General features: G+C 33.7%; 1 protein-coding gene across 5 annotated transcripts; it reads left to right on the top strand.

Annotated features, from left to right (window-relative positions):
- Window positions 1–7,385: 7,385 nt before the first annotated feature.
- On the top strand, window positions 7,386–11,851 carry LOC107776185 (bZIP transcription factor 30). 5 transcript variants are annotated; one of them, XM_075226108.1, is made up of 6 exons: window positions 7,464–7,603; window positions 7,834–7,941; window positions 8,038–8,868; window positions 9,004–9,136; window positions 9,219–9,303; window positions 11,395–11,851. In XM_075226108.1, the coding sequence occupies exons 2-6, from the start codon at window positions 7,877–7,879 to the stop codon at window positions 11,610–11,612; spliced, it is 1,332 nt and encodes a 443-aa protein (XP_075082209.1). In that variant the 5' UTR covers window positions 7,464–7,603; window positions 7,834–7,876; the 3' UTR covers window positions 11,613–11,851. The 5 variants fall into 5 exon arrangements, with proteins under 5 accessions (XP_016451526.1, XP_016451523.1, XP_016451522.1 ...); XM_016596040.2 differs by lacking the exon at window positions 7,834–7,941 and having other exon boundaries at window positions 7,386–7,603; XM_016596037.2 differs by having other exon boundaries at window positions 7,436–7,603; window positions 7,834–8,868.
- The last annotated feature ends 996 nt before the right edge of the window (window positions 11,852–12,847 follow it).

Below are 12,847 nucleotides of genomic sequence, written 5' to 3'. Positions count from 1 at the left end.
GTACGATCTGATCTTGTAGGCTGAGTTGTTCCACGACCCTCGATCTGATTATGTTTGCTGAGCTACCTGGATCTACTAAAACACATTTAACTTGAATTTTATTCAAAAGGATAGAGATTACCAGGGCGTCGTTGTGAGGTTGTGATATGCCTTTTGCTTCCTCGTTATAGAATGATAAGACGTCCTCAAGCACGTAGCTCCGAGTCCGTTTCTCTCTGGTGATTGATACTTTGATGTGCTTGAACACAGGTCGCTGAGGGATATCGATTCCACCAATGATCATGTTGATTACATGTTGTGGTTCTTCTTGCTCAGTTTTCCTTGCATCCTTTTTCCTGAAGTGATTCTTAGCTCGATCACTTAGAAATTCCCGGAGGTGGCCCTCGTTGAACAACCGAGCCATTTTTTCCCTTAGCTGCCTGCAATCTTCTATTCTATGACCATGTGTGCCATGATATTTGCACATCAAGTTTGGGTTCCTTTGAGAAAGATCGGTCTGTATTGGCTTGGGCCACTTGGTGTCTTTGATTTTCCAAATAGCTGAAACAATCCCTGATGCATCTATGCTGAAGTTGTACTCTGATAATCGAGGGGCCTCGCCGGGTTGGCATGCTTATCGAACCGCTCTTACTCATGAGTCCCCGAGAACTTTGACCTCGATCTTTTCTCCAATCGCTCTGAAGGGCATTGTGGCTCGGGCCGCAGTTCCTTCGATCAACATATGGCTGATACCGTTCTTTGTTGAATTTTGATTCCTGGTCTGTGTCCTTCGGGGGCATGGCTGCAAATCTGTAAGGATGAACTGAACCCGAGGGGCTCCCAATTGGTCGTCCTGGACCCTAATTTTTGACTAGTAACAATTGTGCACATTCGACCATGTCATGACTGGATATTCGATCAAGTTTTGCTTTAGCTGTCGAGACGTAGTCGAGCTCCTTTCATTCAAACCTTGCATAAAGGCTTGTACTTCCAAGTCATCGAAGACCGACGACAATTCCATTGACACGAACTCCCTAAGTATCTCATCGTTCCTTTATTTTATTTTGAAGACATCTGATTTTCTCGTGGCCACCTTTATGGCCCCGACGTGTGCTTTCACGAAGGCATCTGCTAACATGCAAACAAGTCAATAGAGTTGGGGGCTAAGTTGTGATACCAAATCATAGCTCCCTTTGATAGTGTTTCCCCAAACTTTTTCAATAACACTGACTCGATTTCATCGTCATTCAAGTCATTTCCTTTAATTCCACAAGTGTATGAAGTAATATGTTCGTTAGGGTCGGTTGTCCCGTTATATTTGGGTATATCAGGCATTCGAAACTTCTTGGGAATGGGCATCAGAGCCGCACTGGGAGGGAATGGTTTTTGTATAAACTTCTTGGCATATAATCCTTTCAAGACCGGAGGTGCCCTTGGTATTTGATCAACACTGGAGTTGTAAGTCTCCATTTTTTTGTCATTTTCCTCAATCTTCTTTCCTCCGGTCTTGATCCTCTTGGCGAGCTCTTCAAACATCCTCATAATGGTGGGGTTAGTCCCCGAGTTATTTCCGTTTGATCTCTCCGGTTCTAATTCAGCATGTCGAGTATTTTCATGTTCATCTACGCTCGGAGAATTATTCTGACTTTGAAGTTGAGCGATGGCGATTTGCTGAGCTTGCAACATCTCGAATATCACTTGGAGGCTGATTTCCCCATCTCTCATTCCTCGTGCTCCTTGGCCACTAGATCGGGCTTCCCTGCGTTCATTCCCTACGGGGTCTGTGCCTGAATCCACATTTAGAGCATTATGTGAACTGATATCAACTGGCTCCATATTTGGCACTTCTTCAGGGTTTATTGGTGGTACACCGATCCCTATATTGATGTTTTCTCCAAGACCTTCGTTGTCATGAACAAGTGCATTTTGTGTTCTAGACATGTTTCAGTTTGAGAATCAAAAAATCTTGACAAGAAAAAACGTAAAAACAACATGTGTAATGTGAATCAGTAAAGAAATAATCACTATTATCTTTGGCCCCACGGTGGGCACCAAACTGTTTACCTCGAAAATATGTGTAACAATTAAATTTGATTAGTGGTTTTAAAGATATGTGATTTAGTTCAATACCAATTAATAATCAAGAAATAAGAAGTAGAAATGAAAGATAGAAGTGAATCAAACAAATGTTACTTAACAGCAGTGACCTTGAGCTCAGTGACCTCGAGGTGGCTTAGGGCATTAAGAACAATAAAATAGGAAAAATCAAGTAAGAACAATAAAGCTAAAGGACAATTCTGATGAATAGTAGGCAAAAAGTAGAGAGTATATTCTTTGCTTAGTGATGATAAGATCATGTTACAAATGATTGGGGTCCCATTTATATAGGGGAACCCAAAATAAGGAATATTTCTATTTTCAGTAAGAAATATTCTTGGTACAGTTGTCTAACCGCCTAGTACCGAATCGTACAATCATATTCCGGGATTTGCGCCATGACTTTGGGGACGTGGCAAGAATCTCACTTGTTCTGGTACAAATCCATAATGGTACTATTTTAGGGTCGAGCACATTCGACCTCCGTATGCATCGTGCTTCGTCTTCGAACGATGGTCTGGTCCCTCGAGCTCGAACTCGATCTTGCCCGGACTTTGACTTAGGACGGGCCCTCGAGTATATAGATCGAAGACATTCGATCTCAATCGTATACAGTCCTGCCTGATTACCTCTTCCAATACTTAGGTCGCCCTCTACCTCTTTTTCTACCGGTTAGCGCCAACCGTTCACGCCTCCTCGCTAGCGTATCTAGGCTTCTCCTTCGAAATTTTAACTTGACTAAGTGGAGCGTGTTTCTTTCTTATTCTCTTGAATTACCTGTGCAAAAACATCTTGCTTTCTCTTGTTTGGAGTTCGAGAAATCCATAAGAGAAATACAAAAAAGGTTCAATGAGGGAGTAGTATGTAGTTTCTTAGTCCTAGAAAAAGGAAATAACTAAAATTCTGCAACTCATTAGATGAGTCCTTTATACTATACTCTATTTGTTTCATTTCATTCTACAGTATTATTATTTGGAGAATTAAGTAATTTTTTTCTTGAATACAACTTTTTTGTATGTATATAATTTAAATGTTTTTAATTGTAAAATATTAGAATTTATATCTCTTTCTATGTAGTTTATAATTGTGTATATTTGTTTTAAGAAATAAGAAATAAGAAATAAATCTCAAAATTGAGACCAAAATTAAATTAAAAAAATTGACCCTTATACGTTGAACCCATTTACGCCAAAGTAGTCTATATTGGTGCAATGTATCTGTTCACATAGAAAATAAGAATAAAAGATACTCCCTCTGGTCTAAAATAAGTGATTTTTTCGCCTTTATTTTGTGGTCCAAAATAAATGATTTTTTTTAGATTTCAAGAATGAATTAATTATTTGTTTCCTACATTGTCCTTGGAGTAAATAATATTGGAGTATGTGTTAGGAGTGTTTATGTGAAGAGATAGTAAAAGTTAATATGGTCAATTTTGTTGCTAATCTATATCTATCTATATTTGTACTATATTAAAAGCACGAAGGCCCTTAGCGAAATATCGTTCGCCTTTTTTACCCTTTAAAAATAGATTTCACATTGGATAAAATAGTCATTTAATTAATTCCCTAATATTTAGAACTCTAAAATTGGCTAAAATTTTGATTATTAAATCTTTCCTTATTTGTGATAGGTACGTAGTCCTAAAATTTAGGACTTTAATATTAATTAGTATTTTACCATACATATATTTTTTCCTTGTTTGAACTCCATATATAACGTAACTATAATTATTTTCATAGGAGTATTACTTTTAGTGGATGTAGATTCTATAGAAAAAAGAGCAAACTAACGTGTTTTTTAATGAAATTAAAGTAATTAATAGATCATGCAACGTTATGCCTAATATTTAAAAGGCCTTTAGGATTTTAAATAAGTAATATAACTTTCCCACGTTTAGTTTTCGTATAAGTTGTAAAACTATCAACTACAACATTTTGAAATAATACCAAGAAAGCTTTATCATGAATAAAATGTGCAAATATACATGTAAAATAAAGGTTAATACTTTAAAATATATCACTTTCTTGGACTTAATTATTTTTGTTAAATCTTTATCTTGGACTTGAAAGCCAATTAATATTTAATTATCTTACATAAATTTATTTTATTTGAATAATATAACATAATTATAATTCCTTTCATGCTATTATATGTGAACTATAATAGTTCATACTATTATATTTGAACTACTTTTCTCTCCAAACAATATTTTTCTATTTAGTATTTTTTTTTGTATAATATCTTTAAAAATTATGCTTAATAATTAAATTAAAATACTAAGATACTATTTAAAAATATAAAAGAGAGAGAGGGAGAGACTAGAAAAGTATTTGGTAACATTAATAATTCTGCAAACACAAATATCCAAAAGTAAACTATCAGATCGATTTTTTATCCCTTAATACAAAATTTATAGTAAATAAAATTATAATTACAGTTAAATATTTAAAATTTGGGTGAACTAATATTAAGAATTTGAATCAATAAAAATAAATTATTTTCGTTAATGTTGAGACCGAATAATTTGAATTAACCAATTAACAAAACAATTCTATCCAATTCCTTTCTAAATTCATCATATTAGTTAAAAAAAATTCAAGTGAAAAAACTCTTAGGATACATAAACCTGTTTTAATAAAAAGAGCATTCGTGGTAAAAGCAATCAGAAAATAAAATATAATCAGTGATGATGTAGTATTAAGAGTTAATTAAAATAATTCAAACTTGAAGCAATAAGGATGAAATAATAGAAGATAATTTATTTGAGTTGTCATTAATTATTTTTCTCTCATTTTGCATTTGTTACAACAAATGACAGTTCTCTATATTTTTTGAATTGTCGTTAGAGATTTTTTTTTTGTGATCTTGACCGTTAACACTCACTAGATTTCTCTTCAATCATGATAAATATGAGAATTCTTCTTTTTTTATATGTTTTTATCGTGTTTGTATATTTTGGATATATTGAATACAATTACTATGTTAATGTAATAATATTAATTTTTAGTATTAAAAAGTATTGCATTTGTTTTAGTGTAAACTATTATTTTTTTAATAATTTATGCTTTATTTATTTATTTAATTATTTATTGATGAGCGCGAGGTACACATACAACGCACGTACAAAGAAACTAGTTAATGTTAAAAAGTGAATTTCTTAATCTGCATGAAAAACAATTAAAAAATTACTTATTTTGAACCGGATGGAGTAGTACTTACAAAATATTAATCACACTTCTTGAATTTCTGATAGATATTATTTCTCCAAATAAGTGCGAAAATTTAGGCATTGTAAAAATGAGTTCTCTCTTTCTAATATCCCAAAAAGGAAAGTATGCATTTCCGATCCCTATTTTTCTAGACAAAAAATGATGATAATTTCAATGATGAATAACTTTACAATTGTCCCAGTGGCCACAAGTGAAATTCCATAAGATTGGACAAAGAAAGAGAATTAGGAAAACTACACAGAAAATAATAACCGGCAATATATATATATATATATATATATATATATATATATGTATATATATATGTATATATATTTGTATATACTTATTTAGCTAGTGAATATAATTATTTTTGGCCGACTGGCTAAATCTATAATTTGCCCAAAAATATTCTCACACGGTTAATTTTGACTAGGGGTATAATAGACCGGGTTGGTTCGGGTTTTTCAATTACCAAACTAAAATAATTGTCTTGGATTTTTTAAATCTATAAACCAAATCAAACCAATAAAAGTCGGGTTTTTCAATCTCGTTTTTTCTCGGGATTTGTAGATTTTTTCCAATAAAATCTTCATAGCATAAAATATATAATCTGTGCTCTAATATTTCTTAGGTCCTAGTAGGATAAAACCATATAAGATGTTATCCAATAAAATAATGTGAGATGAGCCATAATTATGCTAAAATACTCAACAAATCACATAAAATAAGTATTGTTAATTATTAAACCATAATAAAAATAAACATAATCTAAAAGTACTAAGTCATACTAAAATAAGTACGACTAATAAGTACTAAGTATTAATTATATGACTAAATAATATTAAAAGTGTTATGCATTTTCACTCTCTAAACCAATGCAAAACTACAAAAAATAATATCCAATGCTATTGTCATTCCTTGTATTGAATTGAATTTTTTTATTAGTATTAGTATTGATTTGATTTTACTTTGGGTTTATTTGCATTACTAACTTTTATGGGTTATAAAACATATTTGATCATTCAAAAGATCTAAGTCCAAATTTGAAAAATACATTAAAAGAGAGAACTATGAAAAAGTTTAAAAAATATTTATAAATTACATTATAATAATTATTTTTATGTATGAAATATTTTTAAAACTTGTATACATGTAATGTTGGGTTTGTTTGGTTTCGATTTGACTTTTTTTATAGTTAAAACAAAACCAAACCATATTCAATTTTTTTTTCAAATTAACTCGAATTATTGATTTGATACGATTTGTCAATTTCTTTTGGTACGCCCCTAATTTTGACTATGGCCGGTCTGAAATGCGTAATTTCAATTTTCGTTACGCACCATAGAGAGGAGTGGAATTGTTAAATGCAAATGAAATGAGGTGTCAAATCTTAAGTCAAAATCGTAGAAAATCCTGTTTTTGTCTTAGCACGTAACATTGGTGCATTTCGATAGTGAGTTCGAAGAGAGAGATCATTTTCTTTTCTATTTTTTCAAAATCTGAAACTTACTGATTCGATTAAAAGTGAATTTATATTTAAATTTAATGAATTTAACTTTTAAAATTTTTAATATGAAATTCATTATAATTCAAAAGTATGAGTTCATATCTAACAAATACTAAAATACTTAATTCAAATAAATCGGATGTCGAAGCATGTATTGGATCCGCAAATGATCCGACTAATAGGAATTCAAATATAAAACTCAAATTTTATCTAATGACGTTATTTTCAAGATTTGAATTCGAAATCATCAATGAAGGTGTGAAAACTTTTACTATTCTATCCTCAAAAGGAAAAAAACAAATGGCCAACATGAAAAATATTTCGAATCCGATTGATAGATTACTTGTTAAGTTGTTCATAATTATTTAGTCAAAAAGAATTTATTTTGATCCAACCGTCTATTATTATTTATTGATTTTATTATAAGTCATATCTTATTATAAGATTCATCGACTAAAATCCGATTTTATTATTATTATTATTATTATACTTATTTTAATTTGAGATTGTTTCTCCACCTCTGCCACCTTACCCCACCTCATAAAACAACCCGTCATTTCTTTAAGTAATCCAAAGTTTTTGTCCCTTTCACTTCTCCTCTACTCCTCTCTTATATGCTCTTTTCTTACAAAATTCAACCGTAATCACCGCCATTTTCAGCGGGAAATCCACCCCCACCCCCTACCCCCACAAAAAAAATCCCATCCCCCATATACCCACCTCCCCCCAAACTTCACTAAGAACAACGTTTGCACGTTTGTTTCATTACATTAGACTGTGGCTCCTTAAATTCTTGATATATATTCAGGTACTTCATTTCTTCCTAGTTCTTCGCACTCTTGTCTTGTTCATCTTTTGTTAGGGGTTTTATCTGTACTGAAATTAATTACTTGAATTGGGTTTTGGGTTTAATCAGGTTTTTGGGTTTTGAAGCAGTCTCTTTAGGGTTTTTCAGTGAGCTGAAATTTTGATTAATCTAATAGAAATTGCTGAAGTTGTTTGATCATTCTGAATATAATTGTTTTTGCACATTGCCAGTTTGATTAGGGTGTCATAAAAATTGAATCTTTGCTTGATTCTGATGGCTCAGTCTAATTCTAAGCCACCTATGAGTCACAATTTTGGTGTGGGAGCTTCTCATGTAAGGTCTTTATCTCAACCAAGCATTTTCTTGAATAACTGTTTGCCCCCTTTGAGCCCTTTACCTCCTAGCGAGTCGTTGATTGTTTCGGCTAATACTAGTTTGAAGGACACATCCATGGAAGAAGTAGATGTGAATTGTCAAGTTCCAAAAGCTGTGTCTAACTTTGTAAGGGAAAATGCGTTGCGGGGTAGTGACGGTCTTCCTCCTCGGAAAGGACATCGTCGATCTAATAGTGATGTTTCGTTAGGATTCTCGGATATGATTCAGTCTTCGCCTCAGTTGATTCCCATAAGTGTGCAGAGAATTTCAGGGAGAGCAGTGAATCTTGGGGATAGCTCGGGGAGGGAAAAAACAATTGATTTGCAGAAACAGCCAATGGGTTTGAGTAGTAATGGAAGGATTGATGTAGAGGGAATTGGTGAGAGGAAATCGAGGGGAGAGGTTACGGATGAGTTGTTGTTTTCCTACATGAATTTGGAAAATATAGAGGCATTGAACTCTTCTGGCACTGAGGATAGAGACAAGGGCAGCATGGTCAGTGGTGCAAAGGTAAGCGGTAATGAGAGCAGCAACAATGAAGCAGAAAGTCTTTTGAAAGGGAACGGTGTTAGCAGCCAACTGACAAGTTTAAGGGAAGGGGTCAAGAGGAGTGCCGATGCAGATATTGCTCCAACCACGCGTCACTTTAGGAGTCTTTCCATGGATAGTGCAATTGGAGGTTTTCACTATGGAGATGAGTCACCAAAGTTACCAGCTTCTCTGGTAAACCATTCCGGTCAGCTGTCACCTAGTAATTCAGGAAATGAAAGTTCGAGCCAGCGCAATTTTGACTTTGGAAATGCTGAATTTAGTGAAGCTGAGATGAAGAAGATTATGGCAGATGAAAAACTTGCTGAGATTGCAGTTTCAGATCCAAAGCGTGCCAAAAGGTATGGAGATTAGCTGCTAAAAGATTCTTGTATATATTTGTATCCCTTTAAGAAGCCCAACTTTTGGTTATCCATAATATCGAAAAAAAGAGGGCGTCATGTATGCAAATCTTACTTGGCAGTTTCTTTCCTCAGGATATTGGCTAATCGTCAATCTGCTGCTCGATCCAAGGAGCGTAAATTGCGTTACATTTCAGAATTGGAATATAAGGTTCAAAAGCTACAGACAGAAGCCACTACTTTATCCACACAAGTTACCATCCTGCAGGTGCCTATAGAAAATGTTGTGGTTTTCCTTCAACGCTTCTTTTTTCAGTTTTATTTATTGGATTTTCATATACTTGGTACAGAAAGATTTTACTGAGCTCTCAAGCCTGAACAGTGAGCTGAAATTCCGCGTACAAGCCATGGAACAACAGGCACAACTTAGAGATGGTATTACTTTTCCGCTTTCATTTTCTTTTGGTTTCTAAGTATCTAGTGTGTTGCAAAAATGTATCTTGTGTGTTACAATTGGGAAGCGACCGAAATAAAATGTTTCACAGTATAAATGTTTATGAGTTAAAATATACTTTAATGAGTATTTTCTGAAAGTTGTCATTAAAGACTTAAAGTCATCAATTTTTTGGAGTTTTTGCAAAATTTTGTGGAAAGCTTTCCAATTTTTATTGGTTTCTTGTTTCCTTTTCTGTAGTTTGAAAAGATGTACATTCTAAGAGTATCAACTTAGTGGGTGTTTGTACATAAGAATTGTAAAATTCCAAAATTGGGGGGAAAATTGTTTTCAAGTGAAAATGATATTTAGAGTTGTGTTTGGACATGCATATAATTTTGGTTTGTTTTTGAAGTCTTGTGAGTGATTTGAGTAAAAATTTTGAAATACAGCTTTTTGGAGTTTTTCAAATTTTCGAAAATTTCTAAAATGCATCTTCAAGTGAAAAAATTGGAAATTTCATGAACAATCGTGGATTTCGAAAAAAAGTAAAAAATTTCTGGAAAAAAGGAATTTTTTTTTATGTCCAAACGGGCTCTTAATTTCATAGATTGTTTTAGACATTGGTGGCCTCCATCTGCCTTGAACTTAACTGAAGTTTATTCGATTAATGCATTTGCAGTATTCTTTCAAGATAAGAAGTTCTATGCTGATAATTTTCAATTTATTTTGGCAAAATGAATTTATCTGCATAGAACCTCTTATCAAAAGAGGGGGAACACCTCCTTTGTATTTTGCTTGCATCCTCTCGATGTGATAATATCCTTAGTTTGTCTAAAAAAACTTTTTTATATTTGTAATACGTTTGGTGTGACAATTACTTCTTAAAAATAAAATCATAAAACTTGAAGAAGTTTAAAAATATTTGGGTGTTCACTGAAAACAGCTGGATAAGTAGTTTTATAGAAACAAAAAATTGCCATTTAAGTTTTGTCGAAAGAAAAGGTTGCAAGTTAACCTGATTTGAACTTCATGGCTCTAGCCTTCTGCATATTGTTTTTGTTGCTATTGTTTGAAGAAAATGGGAGGAAAGAGATTTTAATGGTGGTCGTGAGCTCATAATTGAGTAGATGGGGTTTATGAAGTACTTCTATGTGAGACAGAAAACAGAGGAGAAGAGATTAGTATGAGAAAAGCTTTTCAGGATAATTGAAAAGTAAGTAGGGGACGCAAATTCGATTATGTAAAGTTTAATTGGCAGATGGATGGGGCACGTACACAAACGAGGAGTTACTAACCACAATACCAACTCAGTGTTATGTGAAATTGATGCACAATCAATCACTATTTAATCAACTTTGTTTGTTTGGTTGGAAATTTTCAAAATGTAAGTGCTGCGAAAATTTCAATTTTCCTCTCTGAGAACCGACCCAAAAACCGAATCAGTGAACCTAAATATTTAATGTAGTCGTTTCAGTAGGATTAATTTGATTCTAACCAATAACGAACAGGCCTACTCAGAAAATCATGATTTTCTTTAACTGTGTACCCCAACATCAGCACCTGTCCTTTGATAGGTCCTTCAACTTCAACATTATCAACTGTTGTCTCACTGGCAGTCAAGTAAGATGTTCCAGCTGAACCGTTTGTGTTTGTTTTTGATAGTTTTTTATTGTGCTTCCCAGTTCTGTTGCATATCATCTCTGCCCTCGTGGACATGTCACTGTCAGTAGGCTGTACAGCATACATCTTTTTTTTCCCCTTATTTGGTTTCCTAAGTTTATTAGGGTGGAGGTTTCTCTTAAAAAGTTGCAATTATTGTACCAAACAATTCCTTTATGAAATCTGTGAAGGCTAAGGCATTTGAAAATTAAATTTTCCAGAGAGCAAAGTTTGCCTGTGTTCCTTATCCAAAAAAAAAAAAAAAAAAAAGTTTGCCTGTGTTTGTTTGATTACTTTAGAACAAAGAGTAATTTTAAGGTAGAACAATATATTGTTCTAATCATGCCTGCTCTGTAGATGACTATGTGAATGTCTTCTTGATGCACCTATGCACAAAAACGCAGAGTTGTAACTTTAGTTTTGCGCTGCAGCTCTGCATGAGGCATTAACTTCAGAAGTTCAGCGTTTAAAGCTCGCAGCAGGAGAACTTAGGGATGAAGGACGGTTGCCTAATAGCATGATACAACAGATGCCAGTGAAGCATAATATGTTCCCGATGCAGCGACAGCAACCTAGTCAAATCCAACAATTATCCGTTGGAAAACCAACCACTGCATCATCGGCTTCAGCCACACCTGCATCCGCCTAGTGGGCGAATACAGACAATTGAGGAGGTGAAGATCGTCTTTCAAATGAAACCAAAAAGTTCGTTACCCATTACTGGTCTCTCATGCTATGCACAGTGCTGAGAACCTGAGCTTTAGATAGTCATTATATAAGGTTTTTTACACATTTCTGGCTACAACCCTTAATTCTATATGTTTTAAATCATTATTTTGTTCATTGGAAATGACTATGACAATAAATTGGAGTCAAACTTTGAGCCAATGTGTTCTCATCTACTGTTTTCTAGTTCCAAGGAAATTGAGGGCTGACTATCTTAGTTTAGTCTCAGTTCCTCTGGATTTCTACTACTACTGCAACCTATTGTTCAGTCTGCTTAGTGCATGTTGCCTTTTCCATCATTCTTAAGCGTACGTCGCACGTCATACGATTGGAATCTGTTGATGAAACTTTGGTAAGTTTAGAACAATATACTTGGATTGATCCCCAGCTGTTGCCGAGCTCTTACAATCTACTACAAGTCTTTTTATCTGCTGGTCTTCCTTCTTACTCTGTACTTGCAAAGTATAAGACCATATCTCCTCTCACAGAAAAGTAGTAGTAGTTCAAGTTTAGAGTTAGTTTAACCCCATTTGACTAAAGGAGGCTAAATGAAACAAGGAAAAAGAGAAGTAGTAAAAGGTGGAGACAAGGAAATGCACCAAAGGTAATGTTGTCTAATGTAATGAAACTTCCTTTGTTGTTTAATGCTTTTAGTAATCTAAAGTACAATGATGAACTGCCTTCAAATCTTAGAAATTAGAGTTTAAATTTCAGCCGAGATAAATATTAGATTTTTTTTTTTTAAACCGACCCTGTGGACGAGATTACTACTACTTAGTGCTCTAAGTTGCTTGGACTCAGATGCAGGTATCCGATACGGGTGCGGATGTAGAAGTCGGATCCTTCATAATCCAAATCTTAAGATTCAGGGGTACGGATACGAGTACATCAATTCGGATAAATATAATTCAAATATCTAAAAGCAAAGTTATAAAAATATGTCTAAATTATGAAACATTATGTGGAAAACTTATAGGTATTCCGAAAAGGAAAAAATATTGATCAAGAGGAGAATCCGAGAAGGAGATAAAAGTAAAATAACTGACATAGAAATTTCTATATACAAAATATTTCATCTTCTTCAATTTCACCTACCGTTTGTTTTAAATTCAAAAATTATTTTATCTATCCTGAATCTCTCCATTGATTTTGGTCAAC

This window comes from Nicotiana tabacum, chromosome 12 (assembly GCF_000715075.1).
Source record: "Nicotiana tabacum cultivar K326 chromosome 12, ASM71507v2, whole genome shotgun sequence".
Classification (NCBI taxonomy): Eukaryota; Viridiplantae; Streptophyta; class Magnoliopsida; order Solanales; family Solanaceae; genus Nicotiana; species Nicotiana tabacum.
This window is presented reverse-complemented; position numbering and strand designations above follow the sequence as displayed.